Source organism: Cavia porcellus, unplaced genomic scaffold (genome assembly GCF_034190915.1).
Source record: "Cavia porcellus strain 051 isolate PalLab524CR breed Dunkin Hartley unplaced genomic scaffold, mCavPor4.1 scaffold_31, whole genome shotgun sequence".
Lineage (NCBI taxonomy): Eukaryota > Metazoa > Chordata > Mammalia > Rodentia > Caviidae > Cavia > Cavia porcellus.
The window spans coordinates 4,637,146-4,655,650 of record NW_026947514.1 but is presented as its reverse complement, the minus strand read 5'-3'; the positions used below and the strand labels follow the sequence as shown (position 1 = coordinate 4,655,650).

Below are 18,505 nucleotides of genomic sequence, written 5' to 3'. Positions count from 1 at the left end.
CAGCAATGAGAAAAGGAACTGAGACGCCCTATCTTGAACAGAATAAACAGAAACCTCCACACAATAAAAAATTTTCAGAATGAAGTATGTTGACCTGTTAAAACACTGAATTATGCTGGCATGGCAGTGCATGCCTGTAACCCCTGCCCTCAGGAGGCTGAGGCAGGAGGGTCCCCATGAGTTTGAGGCCACCTGGGACACACAAGTGAATTCTGGGGCAGCCTGAATTTCAGTGAGACCCTATCTCAAAAATACCAAAAACAAACAAACAAACAAACAAATAAAAAAAATCCCAATCAACCAGCCAACAAAAAATTCCACACAAAACAGTAAAAAACCTCTACAAAACTCCAAAAAAGGCTGATATAAAAACTGTACTATCCACTAGGTGTGGGGATACAGGCCTATTATCCCAGCATTTGGGAGGCTGAAACAGGAGGTTTGCTGCAAGTTTGGAATCAGCCTGAATTACACAGCAAGATGTCTCAAAAAACAAAGCAAAAGGAACAGAACTATTTTCCAAGGAAAACGTTCACCAGGCCGCAGGTCCCCATGGCCGTCCCGGCCCTGCGGTGGCCACGGTGCCCTGCGGTCCGCACTGCCCCTCACCCCATGTACTCCAGGTCGGAGAAGATGAAGGTCTTGTTGATGTCGAAGCCGCAGGCGATGATGTCCTTGGCGTTCTCCAGGGTGTAGCCGTAGGCCTGCTCCAGGGTCAGGTCCTTCCACAGGTACTTCTCGTCGTCGGACATCTGGACCACCAGGGGCACGTTGAACACGTCCTGCAGCCACCTGGGGTGGGGAGCTGGCTATGAAACCGCGATTTTACCCTGCTACACACCATCCTGCAAGATGGGCCTGGCCGGCTCTCAGCGAGAGCTGGACACGGGCACCTGAATGGTCTCAGGCACCTGGGCTGAGAACTGCCCGCGCCCCGCAGGAGAGTCCGTGCTGAGGTACTCACTTGGTAAAGATGAACGGGATGAGGTGGCCGACGTGCATGGCTTCGGAGGAGGGGCCCCGGCCCGTGTACAGGTAAAACGGCTTCCCGCTCTCATAGGCGTCCAGCACTTGGTTCATATCTCTAACGCGGAAGGAGACAGGAGAAGCGTGATTCCCGGGCGGGCGCGTTTGGAAGTGAAAAGGAAAGTCGCACAGAACCACAGCGATCACCGCTGAGCCCGTGGCTCTGGTGCACCCGCAGGGGTGACGGGTGACGGGGCCCTTCCCGGGCGCACCGCTGTTTGAGAGATGGCGGATGCGGGCCTTCACGTGGGGTGAAGGCAGCCGCAGGGACTCTTGTTATCAGTGTGGACAGCGGTGGTGCTTTCACACTTCCCTGGTGTTTTACACTAGTCATTTGTTTGTGACTACGGTTTGCTCAGCACCTGTCTGCAGCACCTGACGGCACTGTGCAGGTGCACACTTCCACACCTCGATTCTCTGCACTGCCCCTTCCCTGACTGGCTCCTCCTCCACCGCCTGGTGTTTCCGGACAGCTCCCAGAGGAATCCCGGCTCAGCAGGATGAAACCAACCCCCACTGCCGCAGATGAATGTCCTCTGTGGGGGCAGTGTCCCACAGCGGGACAGGAGCAGCCACCTTTCCCAGAGGTCTGGTAGGACACTGCAGACCACAGCCATCTGCAGTGGACGTCCTCGAGCCCCAAGCCACGGGCAGTGCTGGTTTGGTGCTCACGGGGTCATGGCCCTCGGGGCTTTCAGGTCGTTTTGGACGCTGCTTTTGCAGTAAGAAAAGAATCCAGGAACTGAAGTATGAGGTCTCGGACCTCAGGGGAATCAAATGGTCCTACGGGAATGCCGGGGACAAGGGTGTGACCCAGGTACTGATATGGGGACAGGCTGGACGTCTGCTACAGGAGTTCCTGCTCCTTGAAGCTGAAGAATGAATTCTAAACAACAACAGAGGTTAAGACTAGGAAAATGTGTTGGGAAAAGAAATGGGACACAGGACTGGGGAACAGGTAGCTCCTGAGGGACAGGAGGGTAACCTGATGGGCTGCCGGCGAATCCCGAGGCGGGTACAACGTGGGTCAAAATTACGATTACCAGTAAGACTTAAGTAGAGTGGCCTAGGTAATACTGACCCTGTGGTGCAAAGGTGTATGGGCAGTGACACTGTTAACCTCAGCCATCACTTATGTGTTTGGTCTTGTCTTCCCATCTTAGTCTTGGGGGTGGGAGCAGATGGCCTCTGCCTGTGAGACACCGGGCAGTCTCAAAAGGGTGACCCTAACAGTCTCCAGCTCTGTTTACCCCACGGGGAAGTATCTAATCTAGCCCCTCTGACTAGCTTGGATTCCTCCTCATCTTGGGTACTGACTCTTCTGAGAGGGCCCAGATTGGTCTGACCGCCCACAATAATTCTACCGAAATCAGCCGTCTGTAATAGTATTAGATCATCTTCTGACACAGAGAAATACAGTACTGGAACCCATTCAAGAAGAAATGAAACCCAAATGGATGTTTAATAGGCAAAAAGACTGAGCAATCAGAAAACTTCCCCGCTGAGAAGTCCAGGATGAAATGGCTTCATTGGGAACAGCATTTCCTTCTCTTTCCTCTGTGTGTGTGTGTGTGTGCTGCAGGCTGGACTCAGGGCACCCTGCCCGCGAGGCAAGTGGGGCAATACTCCTGCGCCACACCCCGGCCCCGCATCTCCGGATGTTTTCCTTCCAAGTCAAAAAGGAATTAGCACTTTGTGTGGTGATGTCATTAAAATATTTTAACTCAAAGGAAAAAAAAAAAGAGGAGTCACCACCACCCCTTCACAAACTCTTCCAAGAAGAATGAAGGGAAAGTATTATAGACAGCCAAGTGATTTAGGACTATGCCAGCCAGCCAGCCAGGGCTGCGCCCTCCACAGCACAGCGCAGAAACCACGGCGGCTGCAGGCACAGGCACAGTCCTCAGGACCCTTCCTCTGGGGTGAACGCCAGCGACTGATGCTGGGTTCTCCGAGGCGCTGGCTGGCCTGAGCTCACTGTGTAGCCCGGGCTGGCCTCCAACTCGCGTGATCTTCTTGCCTCAGCCTCCCACTGCTGCGACCACAGGCGTGAGCCACACACCCAGCCTCAGAAACTTTCTTCTTCTCAATAGCTATTTCCCACTCTTAACTCTTAATAATTAATTCTTTGATTTTAGAGAACACAAACCTGGTGTGCATCAGACACCTAGCAGGTCGGGATTTGTACTTCCCTCCCGTTACTTGGATTTTCATAGGTCCTACATCCAATCTACTTCCCAACTTAATCTTGGTGGTATGTACTATGCGCACATCAAAACCAGACAGACACCCAGTTACACACTACAGACAGAGTCCTCAACAGCTCACAAAGCAAACCCAGGAACATACAAAAAAGTGCACACAAGTTGGGATTTGTCCCAGGAATGCACGGCTGACTCTGCCTAATGAAGATCTGTCAAGGTATGGACAGACAGGGCTCCAGGTCTACATGATCATCTTAACAGGACGCAGAGAAGGATTTAAATCTAAATAAAATAAAAACACTGTCAACACAAAAACACTCAACAAATTAGCAATGGGAAAAACGAGATTAAGGCCCTGAAGGGCATTCACAGTAACACAATGACACAAATACCATCCCCCCGCCATCAGTGGGGACCAGGACCATGACAGTCACCCTGGCCATTACCGCTGTCACTGCCCGGAAGCTGTAGTCCGAGCAATTCAGCGAGAGAGAGAAAACCCAGCTGAAGGGTGCAGTTCACTGCTGGGGGAATTCTGCGTATAGAAAGTTTTATAGGAAACTCACCCACAGAGAAGGGGAGGAAAAAACACCCACTGGAGCTAATCCAGCGAAGCTTCAAGACATAAGAATCAACACACCAAGGCACAGCAGCGGTGAATACTCTCAAAATGAAATTAAGACAACGATATTTGTGATAGAATAAAATCAAATCCTCAGGAAATGTTGGGAGCCGCCGACACCGGTCGCCTTACTTGGCGGACGTAGGGCCTGTGGGTGGGAGCGGAGCCTGAGCTAGATTGCCCCTCCCATCGAGTGAGCCAAGTTGGCGCCTGCTTCCTGCCCCCTGATTGCCCTGGCGACGTAAGCAGCCCGCGCAATAGAATAGTCTGCCTAGCAACAACTGATGTTAGCCAATCAGCCCGCATCGCGCGCTTTGAACTGATTGGCCACTGTTACCCTATAAAAGTAAATGCCTCTCCCGCCACGAGGGAGAAGCACAGAGAGGAAGCACGAGAGAGATAGAGAAAGTCCACCAGCGAGAAAGGACTGGTGACAGAGAGGAGGCCTCGCGGGGCCCACGCGGAGACAAATAAAGGCAAGGTTGCACACCGCCAGACTTTGTCGTGCGTCTTTCCTGCCGGCCGGGAGCGACCCCGACAAGGAAAGATCTAACCCCAGAAGTGGGGAGCGCGCACACGGCGAGTGGAGAGGCGTCTGTGGACAGACGGTCTGTGGCCACAGCCTGCGGATGCAGCATCTCCAGACCGCCCTGGTCTCCAGACGGACGGTTCTACAGACCCGTGCCATCTCCACTGAAATCCCGGCTGCCTTATTTTCAGAAATAAAACAGGTGACCCCAAGTCATACGGAGATGCAGAGGACCTGGAGTGGGGAGGCGGAAGGACGGCGCACACTGTACGGGCTCCAACTCCCCACGGCAGAGGTCAGCCTCGTGGACTGCAAGTGTGGACACAGAAGAACATAGTTAAAATGTAAAAAATTTAAAAAATGCAAAGGACCCGGGACACGAAAACAACCTTGATAAAAAAGAAGGTTGGAAGCTTCTGGTTTTCTAGCTTTGGAATTTACCTCCTAGCTACGGTGGCGTGATCAGACCATAAAGACACAGATCAGTGGAACAGAGCTGAGAGTCTAGATTAAATGTCTAAGTACACGTTTGGTTTACTTTCAGATGTCAAGAAAACCCAACAGGGAAAGAATAATCTCAAACGTGCTGCTGGGACAGCCGGGCAGCCTCGGGCAGCCTCGGCCTGACCCCTTCCTAGACCCCGTTCCCCTGCACCGAGCCAGGATGCAGCTGCCCCTTTCCTGGGGTGCCGTCTCCTCTTGACTCCCTAAACAACTGAAGAGGGAGGAGTGCTCCCAGTGGCTATTGCTGTGGGCCCCCGCCGGACGCCTCCGGCAGCCCAGCAACTTCCTGCCTGTGGCACCTGCCCCTGCGTGTCCTATTTTGTGCCTAGGCCCAGGCCCAGCTGCTCTCCATCCTCCCCGTGAACCCCTCCCTCCAGTCACCTTTTCCTCCCTGTCTCAGCACTGCTCCCCAAATAACCACTGTCCTAAGGCCCCAGGACGCCACCCTGAGCTCTGAACCATCTGCTGCTTCCTCTGCCCCCATTTCTACCCATGTAGCTGGCACGCCGCCTGTCCAGGGAATTCCCCTCTCCCAGCCTTCTGTGCCCACCGGTGGCCCACGGGGTGAGCTCAGCTCATGGGTGCCTCGGGACCCCACTGAACTGAGGCAGTGGTGCTGGGTGCCGGGCCCACCTGAGGAGCGCAGGCGGCAGCGTAGGAGGGGCAGTGGAGGGGAAGGGGCGTGCTGTGGACGCTCCTGGGGAGGCGGGTCACACTGGCTGTCCTGAGCATCAGAAGAGCTCGGGTCCGCACTGTCACTGAAGATGGAGCTCTGGTCTTTACCCTGACCTTCCTCCCTCCAGCACAATCCCTCAGCCTGCTCGAGCAGACTTTCCAGCTTCCACCACTGACCTCTGCTTTTGGCCTTCCAGGGCAGATCTCGATACAGACTTGAATGAGACACTGCCACGGGCTCTCAGCCTCCAGCTGGACTCCCAGAGGACCCACCGGGGGCTCCAGGCCCTCAGCTGGACTCTCTGGACCTTAGTGTGTGGACAGACTTCCACACTCTTTTGCATTTGACTCTGGTTGAATATTATAAAATAGTCCTATAAATTACGTGTCCTCTACTTAATCTTTTTTCTAGTAAAATCCCGATTCCAGCATCAATCGTGGACAAGTGCGGTTCACGGCTCTGGTACACAGACGAAGCGACTGTTCCTGCCCAGAACTCTGCCCACCGACTGCCCTGCCATCCGCCTGGCCTGCCTCTACTTCCCTTCCCGTCACCATCTCTCTATGAACTCACTCACTGGCACTGAGTCACCCTGAGTTGTATCCCACATTTTCCTGTGCCCTATCATTAAAAAGCCCCTAGAATCTGTCCCCTGCACAGTACGTTCCTGATCAAGGGCTGCTCAGCCTCCAGAACAGGAAATCTTGAGCAAACCGCAGATGGACTGGTTGCAGAGATCTGACCTGAGAACGGCAGTCCGAGCTGCCTCGCTCTGTCCCACCTGCTGACCCCTCCTCTGGGAAAGGGGCTGCTCTGTCTTAGGGAAAGCCCGGCCTGGGTGCTCTGTGTTTATAATGGTGGCCATCTGTGGGCCATGGTATGTTCTGAGTGCACTCATGCATCTTCAGAAACTGGAAACTGCCGAGAGAAATAAAGTGGGCTCGTCGGGCAAACCCCCACAGCCTGAGAGGGCACCTGTGCCACTGTACGCTGTGGCATGGAGGAACAGGGCACAGGAGCAGGTGACACGGCGTCCCTCCTGGGACATCCCGGACAGGCAGGTCCCCAGCAGAGCGGCTGAGGCCGGGCAGGGGGAGGGAGAAATGGGGGCGACTGCTAATGGGGGAGGTGGTTCTTTTACTTAGAGGAAAGCGCTGTGTCAAGGTCGCCTGATCCTGTGAACGCACTGAAGGTCAGTGAGCTGGACACATTTAAAAAGTCGAGCTTTCCATGGATGAAATCTCCAGAAGAAAGCTGATTACGTGGGCTCACGGGGCCTGATCTCTCCTGGTTCAGGGCAGAACTCGGCTCCCACCTCAGCCCACGATCCCCCCAGGCAGCCGGGCGTGGGCCGCCCCAGCGGTCTCCTGGGGGTGGGAGGAGGAGGAGCCTGGTTCTCCCTGAGCTTTGCTGGCGGAGATTTATGGTCTGAGGAGGAACACTCTGTTCCATGAACCCAGCGCTGGTTTCTCTCAGCCACCCGCACAATGGGAGGAAGGCAGGAGGCAGGCTCAGGAAGCCTGCTGTTCACTGCAGGGAAACGTTCAGCCTGGGCGGCTCCGTCTCCTTTGTTCCGTGACCCTTTATAATTCATAAGGGGTGATATGGCACGAAGCTCGTGTGCTAGGACCTGACCTCTATCGCGTGAGGCGGGCAGCTCACAGATGGACACACAGGCCGAGGGCCTGCGGGAGCAGGGCTGAGTGTGACCGCAGCGGTGCACGGAGGGCAGTGTCCCCAGGTGAGCCCCACCACAAGGCTGAGAGGCGGGAGGTGCTGACCTGTGTGAGAAGAAGACGCCTCTGCGCAGGAAGCGGTGTGGCCGCTGCTTGGTGGCCCTCTCTATCCGGTTGATCAGCTCTTTGTCAATCTTACTGCTCCCGAACTGAACTGGAGAGAGAAGGTGGGAAGCATTGAGATGACCTTTTCAGAAGGCAGCAGCATCTGAGACCGACACCACTGCACAGAGGGCAAAGCTGGGGTCCCTGGACAACCTTTACTATTGTTGTTCTTTCTGAGATAAGGTCTCACTGTGTGGTCCAGGTTAGCTTTGAACTCACGGGGTAGCCCAGGCTGGCCTCTCACTGCCTCAGCCTCTGGGATCAGAGGTGTGAGCCACTAGCCCAGCTCTCCCTGGACAATCTTACTGACCCAGACCTCTTCAGGCATGGCAGGCAGGTGGACAGAAAGCCATGGCACGGGAGTGGGGACTACAGCAGCTCGAGCAGAAGCCGACAAGGGGGAGGGAGCGTGGGAAGCTTGGGTACAGCAGACAGGAGGACGCAGTGCTGGTGGCTCAGAGCACGGCAGACATGGTCATCAGCAGTCAGCACAGTACCGAGTACTTGCAACGGCTAGAAGACAGAACTCCAGTGTTGCTGTCACATAGAAATGACACTGTCGGAGGTGGCGAGCAGCTAATTACCCTGACTGGGTCATTCCCAAGGTGCAGCCGATGCAGGAAAGGCCACACTGTGCCCTTCCTAGGCTGCCCTGGAGCACGGGCAGTGCCTACCTATAAGCTTGTCATAGTCGATGCCTTTGGCGCTGCTCGTCCGCACTGTCCACGGGTCCACGAAGTCCTCGCAGTCCTCCTGGCCACCCTTGGTCCCAGGCGCCAGGGTTCCCGGGGGGCAGTCAGGGTTGTAATCCTCCCCCACGGTGGCTTTGTAGTTCATTTTTAATGACAAGAGCAACTTGACTGCAGAGTCGATGTCATCCTGAAGAAGGAAGGGCAGGGGAAGGTCAGGAGAGGAGCAGCGCCTCACGCCCTCCACTATGGCCCACCCTGCACGCCGCCAGCCTTGGGACAGCTCTGGGAGACGGGCACTGCCGGGACTGCGCTGCCAGCCTGGCTCGAAGCCCCACTGCCCTGTCAGACGCGTTCTAGCCATGGCTTCCTGCATGCGCAAGGGCGGCGGGGCTTGGACCCAGGCTGGAACGCATCTTACTTCGCTCCCTCCCTCCCTTCCTCCCGCACTATGAGTTCCCCCCACAGGACAGCGGGAGTGACGCGTGCCTGGTCACTGATGCCAAGGTCAGTATGTTGAAGGTTCCCCATACTTCGAGGACGTGGGGAACACGGTGACTGAGGGCTCCTTCCCCGGGGTCGCCGACCTCTATCTGGGATCTGTTTGCAGGCCCTTTGCAGGCTGGGATGAATATTTGTGAAAACTTCAATAGCGGAGTCACCCAGAACCTCACCAGTGACCCAGAATAAAGGTCAGGAAAACAGGTAACTGCAGGGAAGATGTGCAGGCTCTCCGAGGTCATGCCACGACATTTCTGGAGTCTTATCAAACAATGTCACATGTGTGTGCACAAATGTTATTGTACAATAAAAAGGTCTCCTGGGATCGTGCAAAGCTCTGAGATACTTTGCTTCCAGAAGGCCCCTGCCCCGCCCTGGCGTGCAGGCAGCAGGCCTGGTCCAGCCCACTGGCAGGTCACAAGCGAGGCATCTGCACTGCTCAGTCTGCTCGCCAAGGGAAACGCCAAGGTTTCTACTCGGGTTCACAAAGAGTGTGCCTTCCTGGTGGAAGATGCCACCCAGCGACCCCATCCCGAGGGAGCCAGGCCACGGGGGATTCTGATTTTGGGGGGTCAGTGCTTCGAACTACAGAAATGTCTGCAGTCTGTTACCACTGAGTTTGACTTGAGGAGGTCAATAGTTGATTTGTGGATAGGACACCTAGCAGAGACGAGACACCTGCCAGGTGAGACAGGTCTGACGTTCTCACCTGGGCTCCACTGCGCCAGGCCCCGAGTGTGCAGGAAAAGTGTTTGTGAGTGTACTTGAGTTATTTGGGGGAGGTACTCGAGGCTTTGAAGTGCACCTGGGTCAGTTCCTCTCCATTGGTGGCTGTGTGGACATTCTGTGCCCTGCCTGGCCTCCTCCTGCTTGCAGCTAGGAGGCTCTGGGAGGGCCAAGCGCTCAGCCACTATCCCTGTGTGGGGACGTGTGTGGTCTGCAGTGTGGCTGAAGTGGATGGTCACACTCACCCTGTCTGTTTTCTTGTTTTTAACCTAACGTGTCCAGGACACCGAGATGGAGTTTAAAGCCTAGTGGTATGAGAAAGACCCCAAGCTCATGTCCTGTGCTGTCACACAGGGACCGAACCACGCACAGCCTCAGGGGTGCCAGAGCCAGGGCAGGGGCTGAGGGTGACTCCGGAGCTGCTGTGCTGACTTGCAATGGGGTGCAGCTCACACAGCGCAGTGACCTGGTCAGGAGCTGCCTGCCCATGGTTGCTGCACTCCTCCATGTGAACAGGGTCCTGCCCAATACAGGCCAGTCCTTTTTTGTGTGTGTTCTGGGACTGGGAATTGAACCCAGAGCCTTTGTGCTGAACTACCCCAACCCCCTCCACTTTTTCGCAGTTCCAAATAGGGTCTTGCTAAAATGCCTGCACAGGGCTTGACTTACTGATCCTTCTGCCTCAGCCTCCCAGGGTGCTGAGATTACAGGCATGCACCTCCATGCCTGGCTAAGCCTGAGTCCTCTCTTTGGGCTCACTCAAACTGTACAGCCCCCCACCATGGTCTCCCTCAACACCCCCAGATTCTAGCCAACATGGCCTGTCAGCTGGGAAGGCACGGTGGTGCCTCATGTGTGGTCCGGCCCAGTGCACTTGCTGACCGCCAGGGTCTCCTGGGCAGAGGCGTCTGGAGGATCAGCAGCTTCCATGTACTACAAATGCACTTTGAGGTTGGACACAAACCTGTCTCTGCAGCTGTCACCCTCTCGCTCTGGTCTGACAGAAGCCTGTTATGAACCTGAAACTCACAGCAGTGACAGCAGGAGGCACTGTCCCCGTGTGGGTGCTCTCCTGGGACATCTGTGTAGGTCCCCTGTCCACCCCGGCCTGCAGGCACAAACCGGGCGGCTTGTAGGGAGCCCCCCCCCGCCCCGTTACATGCAGCACAGATCTGCTGATGACCACAAAGCCTTCCAATATCCCCTCAAAGAAAAAAAAGTACCTGCCAAGAAACTAACGATCCTGGAGTGGCCTTGGCTCACTTTGTAGCCCAGACACCTTGAACTCACAGCGATCCTCCTGCCTCCTGCCTCCGGCCTCTCGTAAAAATATTTGCTGTTATTCAAATTTAATGTTAAATGGACGGAAGGGAAAAAAGCCACCAGTGACGCCCCGAAATGGGCTTACAGATAGAGGGTCACAAGCTGGGCACAGTGGCACACCCCTGTACTTCTAGCTCTCTGGGAAGCCGAGGCAGGAGCTGCCACAGCGCGGGTCACACTGTGAGCTCTAGGGCCTTCTCATTAAGTTACACTTCTGGCCCTGTCATCGTTATTAGTGTCATTATTATTTTTGGGGGGCACCAAACATGGAACTCAGGACCTCACAGTTGGCTGGCAGGTGCTTGCAGCTGAGCTATGCCCCTGACCTGTCATCACTATTTCTGAGATGGGGTCTCACCAGCTGCCCTGTCTGCAGCCTTGAGTCTGCAACCTTCTTGCCTCAGCCTCTTGAGGAGGTTGCAGCACTGAGTTAACTCAAAATGTTTTAGCCAGGCATGGTGGCATTTACTTGCAATCAGCATTCAGGAGGCTGAGATAGGAGGATCATCGTGAGGTTGAGGCCAAACTAGGCTGCACAGGGAGCTCAAGGGCAGGCTGAACTACATAGTGAGACCCTGTCTCCAACAAAACAAAGCAAAACTTCCATTTTAAAACAGTTAGTCCAACACTGTCCAAGAAGACAGACTTTTTCTTTCTTGGTCTCCTTTTTTTCTTCTTTCTTTTTGGTACCGGGGATCAAACTCACAACCTTGCACCTGCCAGGTCAGTGCTTATGCTCTGAGCTAAGCCCCCAGCCTTCTTGGTCTTTTCAAGATGGAGTCTCACCATGCAGTTCAGGCTGACCTTGAACTCACAGTGGGGGTCCTGCCTCAGCCTCCCGAGTGCTGGGAGTATAGGTGTGTGCCACCACACCACTCAACACTGCTGAGACAGAGTGTTCTGTGGGGCGTTAATGGCACTGAGTCTGCTGCTGTAACACAGTTTTGATTGAAGCATTCACTGTATCTTTTGACCAACACTGACTGCTTAACCGTTCAAGGCAGTTCCTGTCAAATGGAAACGTTACTACCGTCTTCATCCTGCTTCCTCACCAGGTCCGGGCTGAGAGACTCCTGGCTCTTCCCCAAAGTCAAAGTCACCACGAAAGCTAAATAAAGGTTTGATGGACATCCAGGCCCCTGTGACAGCGCAGATAAGGACACTCACAAAAGCAGATTTCCCGAACTGCACCAGAAAGTGGCAAGAACCATGCTCCAACCAAAGGGGAGTAATGGCAGTGTGTCCATGATGATAATACATTTTTAAAAATTAAAAACTAAATACAAAAAACAAAAATCAACTTAGTCTAGGCCGGGCTTGGTGGTGCTCGTCTGTAATCTTGGCTCTCAGGAGGCCGAGGCAGGAGGATCGCTGGAGTTTGAGGCCAGCCTGGCCTACGTAGTGAGTTCAAGGTCAGCCTGAACTATGTAGTGAGATCCTGTCTCGAAAAACCTCCCACAAAACAAAGATCAGACTGACCACATTCATGCCACCTACTACAGCAATGCTAGAGAGATCCTTCAAAAGGATGCAAGCCACGAGGTCACAGGAAGCTGGAAGAGGATGATGGCAAGTGACTCAGACCCCGGTAGCCTGATGGGGGACTGAAATCCTCAGAGAGCAGGAAAAGGACCCCCTGGGCACTGCCGCAGGCACCCCGAGGTCGGGCAGCTGCGCCTAGGGGCTGAGGGACCGGGAGCAAGGGGCCTAAAATCCAGGTTCAAGGTCGGCTCCAAAAGGGCTGCCCTGACTCCTCCCTCCCTGGGGCTTCTGTGCTCCGAGGGGGCCACAGCACAGGAGGTCAGGGGCAGCAGAGGCTCAGGTAGCCCTCCCATCCCGCAGATGGGCGATGTGGACGCTGCACAGCGTGGACTCAGGGGAAGCCCCACTCTCCGGACGGTGGAGATTCCCCACCTGGAGCCAGCTGGCCACTGGCTCCCCAGAGATGGAGCACCCTGGCGGCTACCATGTAGGTGATGTGGTACCCCAAGAGGTGACCTACGAGGTGACCAAGGCTATGATGCCATCGGGTGACCGTCCTATGGGAGGGACCATAGCCGTCAGACTGGACCCTGTTACGTGACTGTGCACTACCACCAGGCAAGCAGGAATTAAGATGAATGTGAGCTCCGAGAAGACAGAGGTAGGCAGGGAGGAGAAGTGACCACTGTGCCAGGGGCTCGGCCACTCAGTACTGGTGACGAGGTGGCCGATATGGCCCTGCATTTCACAAGTGCCTGTATTTGACCCAGAAAAATGGAAAATCCCTCAGGGTACAAGTCTCATGAGAAAGGCAGAATGAGCTGTACCCACAGGAGAAAAATTAACCTGCTCAACAAAGAAGCAGGATACAGGCTCAGCCAAAAATTAATGTAAGAGTCTAGCTACATTGTTTCCCACAGGATGTCTTTTGTGATTCTCTCTTTTAATAACCCTGTAATTTTCTAGTTCAGGGACACTTGTTTGGACTCTGAAATGGTGGTGGCGGGGGTCTGTATACAAGCGGTCCTGAGCTCGGCTAATTAAATCCCAAAGCTGCTTGGATTCCTCTATTGTTCGTGAACCCACCTCAGTGACCTGCACTGTAATGGGAAGGTGGTCTGGGGGTGGGGAGTACTGGTGAACCACAAGCTCTTGATTTCTACACAGAAAGCCCCAACCTGAAAACCTCCCCAAGAGATCAGCTACAAGAATGGAACAGCTTGCACCCCCAGGAACAGGGGTGGGGTGGGGCGTGTGCAGACAGCGCTCCCCTCCCTCCCTGTGGTCACTCCTGCCTGGCCGGGGGCAGCCCTGAATGGGGCTCCTGGGCCTCCTGGGAACATGGGAGATCACATATCTCACACATCTTTAGACCAAAGGCCCCAGGCGGGTGGAAATGCTCCCATCACGGGACATCGCAGTTCCACAAGGGTGTCTCGGGGCAAGAGACAGAACCCACCTTTGGCGCCTTTGCGTCCTTGAGGGCCCGCACGCGCTCCCCCTGGGCCGCTATGCCGTTGAATAGCTGCAGCGGGGAGGCAAGCAGCTGGCTGTCGGGCTCGTCCGCCATCCTGAGGGCCGAGCTTCCGAGGTGGGGTCCGAGCACTGGCTGTGAGGTCAGGTCAGGACCAAGTCAGGACGACGCTGTGGGCGACAGTGAGGGGGACAGAGGTGAGTGGACCGGGGCAGTGAGGTACGGTACAGGAAATGCAGAAGGGGACACTGACACGAGACAAGCAGAAACTGGAGGCTGAGAGGAAGCCGGAACAGCTGCCCCAGAGCCCAGGCGGAGCAGGACGCTGGGGCAACTCGCGCTCTCCAGCAGCCGAGCTTCCCAGAGCCCGGGGCGCTTAGCAAAGGCCCCTGCTTGCCATCTTGTGGGGGGCCTCTCGGGCACAGCAAGCAAACCTGCCAGCAAGAAGCCAACGGCTCCTGGGGGCCTGCGGCTCTGCTCTGTGGCCCGGGGACCCCCCATAAACCTTGGAGGCTGGGAACTGAACCCAGGGCCTGCAAGGGGAGCTGCATCCCTTGCCTTTATTCTTTATTTTGAAGGTCTCACTAAATCGGTAAGTTGCCAGACTCGTGACTCCTGCCTCAGCTGCAGAGCGCCTCTCTCAGAAGGGGCTGCTGGGAGGAGGATGTGGGAACAGAAGCTGCGGAGCCCCACCAGCAGTCAGGCAAGGTGCAAGCCACTGTGGGTGCTGTCACCCTTGGTTCTGACTGCCAGGGTTCCAGAGGATGACGGACCTAGCTCTGCCTGACCCGCTGCACCCCTGGAACTAGGGCAAGGAGGGACAGCGGCAGAGGGGACGGCAGCTGACACCTGTTAACGCTGGGCAGCCCCGCTGTTCCTAGCATCACCTGAGCCATACCTGAGGAATCTGTGTGACAGGTCTGCCACCCCCGTGTTACAAATGAGCATGCAAGGGATAAAAGACTGGCTGGACATGGCAAGTACTAGGCGTCCCAGCTGGGAGATGAATCTATGTAGACCACCATCCTGCAAATGGCCAGACTCTGGGAACCAGGCGCACAGATCTGTGACTTGTTCCTGCTCATCCGTCGGGTACGTATTTGTTTAAAGGGTGTGTGAATTTTCTTTTTGAGATAGAGTCTTGCTATGCAGGTGGGGCAGGCCTTGGGCTCACTTTGTAGCCCAGGCTGGTCTCAAACTTGCAATGATCCACCTGCCTCAATCTCCTGAATGCTGGGATTGCAGGTGTGTGCCACCACGCCCAGCCGGATGCATGGGTTTAATGAGGCCAATCTTCACGTATATCAGGTCTCATATTGAAACCAGGTGGCCGGCAGCCAGTTTCTGAGTACTGCAATTCCCAGAAAGGAGAAGCTGGCCAGACGGGAGTGCCCACCGTCGGGGGTGCTGTGGGGTATGGAATGCAGAAGTAACTTCTGCTGGGGCCAGGGGGCAGACCTGACTCCACTCCTGGGGGAGGCGCTGAGCCATGAGTCACCCCAGAGAAAACAGAGCCCGAAGGTCACCTCTGCATGCGGCACTATCCCGAATCCCACCTCCCCCACGCTGGGTGTGATAATGTTGCCTCCACCAGCGCCTGGGTCACCCACCGTTCAGGGGAGTCACAGCCACATTTCTCAGGTTGGGGCCACCTCCTTCCTGGTCTCTGAGATCCGCAGCTGTCCTTCCTGCCTGGAAGCCTCACCGTGCTCCTCCACCATCCTCCCTGAGCTCTGCACCCTTGGGGTGACCATGCCCCATCCGTGTCTCTCTGGTACCCAACACACTGTTAGCCGATCAACACCCATGGAAAGATGAATCTCAGAAATCACTCAGTTCAACTCCTTTCACAAGGATTTTTACCAGTGCTGGCTCCAGTTCCCTGCCTGGACTTCTCGGGTAACATCGTGACACTGCACTGGGCCTTCCAGAATTCCCGGACAGCCGGGCAGGTCTCGATGTGTGCTCTCTAGGTCCGACTTCCCCAGCCCAGCTGCTCCAGCCCTGGCTAGGTCCCTGCCCATATACCGGTCAGGCCTTCTGGCCTTGCCTTTGGTTGACCCCACCTTCCAAAAAAGGAAGCAACAGATACTGGCCTTTGAGCAGAACCCAGAGAATGATCTTTAAAGATGTGTGTATGTGTGATGCAACTCCTTTAGCAAATGTTTGGGAGTGGTCAGAGCCAAGAACAGAACATTGTCCTCGCTTCCTGAACTCGGCTATTTACCAGGTGTCTTGACTCCCTCAGGCCACCGACGTCTAGATAACACCCTCCTCTCCTTGTTAGCTAACTTCTGACCTGTTATTATTTTGTGGTACTGGGCTACGTCCCTAGACAGGGTCTTGCAATGCTGCTGAGACTGGCATCTAAGTTAGGTTCCGCTTGCTTCAGCCTCCCAGAGTGCTCCAAGCACAGGTGTGCAGCCCGGGGCCCGGCTTGTTGGGCAGCGTTTAGAACTAGGCTTATTTTCAGCCCGGACTTCACAAACTGCAGCACTTAGGTCATAGTTTGCATGTATGTATATGGGCTGTGCATGGTTTTAGGTGCAGGACGATGTCCTTCATGGTTCAAAGGGGCCCGAGATGCCAGAAAGGTGAGGAGCATCACAGCAAGTGCTCACTGCCTGAACTCCAAACAGGGAGCCGACACCCCACGAAGGAAAGCGAAAGCGTGCTTTGTCTGTCTTCACTAACACTATGCTCTGGAAGAAGGAAGTGAAAGTCCTATCATGAAGTCATCTATGCTTCCCTGTAACTGAAAGGATGGGACTAAAAGGCAAAAAGCACCTCTGCACAGCACAGCACACAAAACTTTGAAGAAAAAGCTACGAGAGCTCTGGAATTCCCAATTTCCCTTCTCAGCAGCTCAAACCTTAAGCTGCCCATTGCTCTGGGCACGCACAGAAACTGGCTACAGTTCAGGGTTATGGAAGGGAAAGAAAGGCGACTCGGGCAGCAGTGACATCATCCCAAGTAAGACACTGCAGAGAGGGGCAGCTTTGAGAGTGCCTCCTCGGGAGCAGCTGCCCAGGAAAGTTCTGGGTGCCTGGAGAACCACCAGGAGGTTATGGTGTGGCCTCAGAGCTGTGGACTGGTCCCAGAGGACAAGAAAATGTCCTCTCCAGCACAGTCAGTTCTATTTTTTTTTTCCTTGAGTCAGGGTCTCCCTGTGTAGTTCAGGTTGACTTTGAACTCATTCCATAGCCCAAACTGGCCTCAAACTCTTAGCGATCCTCCTGCCTCGGCCTCCCAGATGCTGGGACTATGGGTGGTGCACTGCCTCAACCAGCTGCAGCCAGCTTTTCAATGCTCAGATTTTGGAACAGATTATGTTCTACCTTCCTTGTAACACCGAGAGGAAAGGTTACTGTCCCCTCCAAATGACAAATGAACATAATTTTGAAGGCAGAGGACAAATTTACATGAAGGCAGCCAGTTAGCGCACATCACAGTAACCACGCTAACAAGTTCAGACACTGACTATTCCAGGAGGCTGAATCAGTGAAAAATACAGTTGACCAGGGGCTGAAAGGGAAGCTGTGAATTCAAGCAGCCAATTGCCCCTCGCTTCCTCTGTTCCCTACAAAAGCTGAGCATGGAGGTGAAATAAGATGCACAATGTTCTAACCCCGAGAGACAATCTCCTGCACTTTGGGGTAAAGCCCACAAACACACTCAAACAGCTAAGAACACGCTGGCTGCCTGGCAGAGATGGCCGTACATACCCAGTAGGTGGGAGACGCTGCAGAGGCGCAGGGGTGGCGCTGGGCGCTCTTGGCAGTCGGGCAGCTCAGAAGCCCCTGTCCAGCCAACAGTAGGTCTTTTATACTCTTCCCTTTTTCTTTCGGTTTCCTTTTCAGGACAAGTTTTGTTTTTTCCGCTTACTCCACCCTTCCAGCTACGTGCTCTGGGGGGTTGGGGGGGGGGCTTCTCTGAAATCACCCAGATTCTCCTAAAAGGTCCGGCCTCCCGCCCCACCTCCCCTGCAGCCACGTGCACTGAGGCTTTCTGAGAAATCACGCAGATTCTGCTCAGCACCTCAGCCTCAGGACCAACCTTCTTTATGCTCCCGGCCAATCAGGGGCCAGTGGAGGCTGAGAACCCCTCAGGAGAACCGAGTGACCGCTCATTGCATCAGCCACGCTGGCCTCCAGCGCCGTCCCCACCCTCTTCCTCCCGTCCCCCACCCTTAGCATCGGTGACATTGTGTTAGGGTGCATTCCTGGGCGGGGCAGCAGAGGCACAAGGGAAACTCCCCGTGGCCGCTGTACCCCGATGTGCACAGAGGCGCCGCAGTGCAGCGACCAGGGCGCGAGGTCAGAGGTCACGGAGCCCTGGTTTCGACCCGACTCGGGCATCTTGCAGCCCCTCGCATCCGCATCAGTGCAGCGGGCGCCGAGAAATCTGCTAACAAGACCGTGGGGAGAAGCAAGCACCACACGACGGCAAAGCCCGGCCGGGGCCGAGGAGGGGCAGGCGGGAACCGGCCAAGCGGCCGGGGAGCTGGGCGAGATGGCCGGGCAGTCCCGCGCGGCGCAGGGACCCAGGGACACGAAAGGTGCTGGCGACGTGCGGGGTTCGAGGCCGGCACTGCGGGCCGCAGCGTGCCCAGGCCCCGGGTCCCCGGGCGCCGCCCCTGTGTCCCGCCCCGGCCTCACTTACCCGGCCCGGCCGGCCAGTCGGCACCGCCGGATTCACCACGGGGTCAGCCGCAGGGCGTCCGTGGAAACGCCGTCCGGCCGGAACAACTTCCGGCCGGGACGCCCCGTCATTGGCTGTTCGCTCAGGGGCGGGGCCAAGCCTGCCGCTGATTGGCTGGCAGTCCTGGCGTCGCGGCGGAACGCGACTAGGCGGTGAGAGCGGGACAGGCCGGCTCCGGGAGTTTACGGAGCGCTTCCGGCGCGTGTG

The 18,505-nt window shown here is 55.6% G+C and overlaps 2 protein-coding genes across 4 annotated transcripts in view; one reads left to right on the top strand and one right to left on the bottom strand.

The window, feature by feature from the left end:
* Wars1 (tryptophanyl-tRNA synthetase 1) overlaps positions 1 to 18,398 on the bottom strand; it is a 27,912-nt gene extending 9,514 nt beyond the window's left edge. The window contains exons 1-6 of one of the 2 annotated variants that reach the window (XM_003463090.5): positions 18,260 to 18,398; positions 13,583 to 13,767; positions 8,077 to 8,281; positions 7,343 to 7,451; positions 965 to 1,084; positions 610 to 792 (exon numbers count right to left, since the gene is read on the bottom strand). In XM_003463090.5, coding sequence (XP_003463138.1) covers positions 610 to 792; positions 965 to 1,084; positions 7,343 to 7,451; positions 8,077 to 8,281; positions 13,583 to 13,693 — 728 coding nt within the window. In that variant the 5' untranslated portion in view covers positions 13,694 to 13,767; positions 18,260 to 18,398. Of the gene's footprint in view, positions 1 to 609; positions 793 to 964; positions 1,085 to 7,342; positions 7,452 to 8,076; positions 8,282 to 13,582; positions 13,768 to 17,322; positions 17,506 to 18,259 lie in introns of those variants that run through there. The other variant, XM_013144929.3, reaches the window with a different exon arrangement.
* Positions 18,374 to 18,505, top strand: part of Wdr25 (WD repeat domain 25) — a 128,505-nt gene continuing 128,373 nt past the window's right edge. For both annotated transcript variants that reach the window (XM_063241414.1, XM_063241411.1), the window contains exon 1: positions 18,374 to 18,505. The gene's annotated coding sequence lies outside the window, so the exon portion shown is untranslated.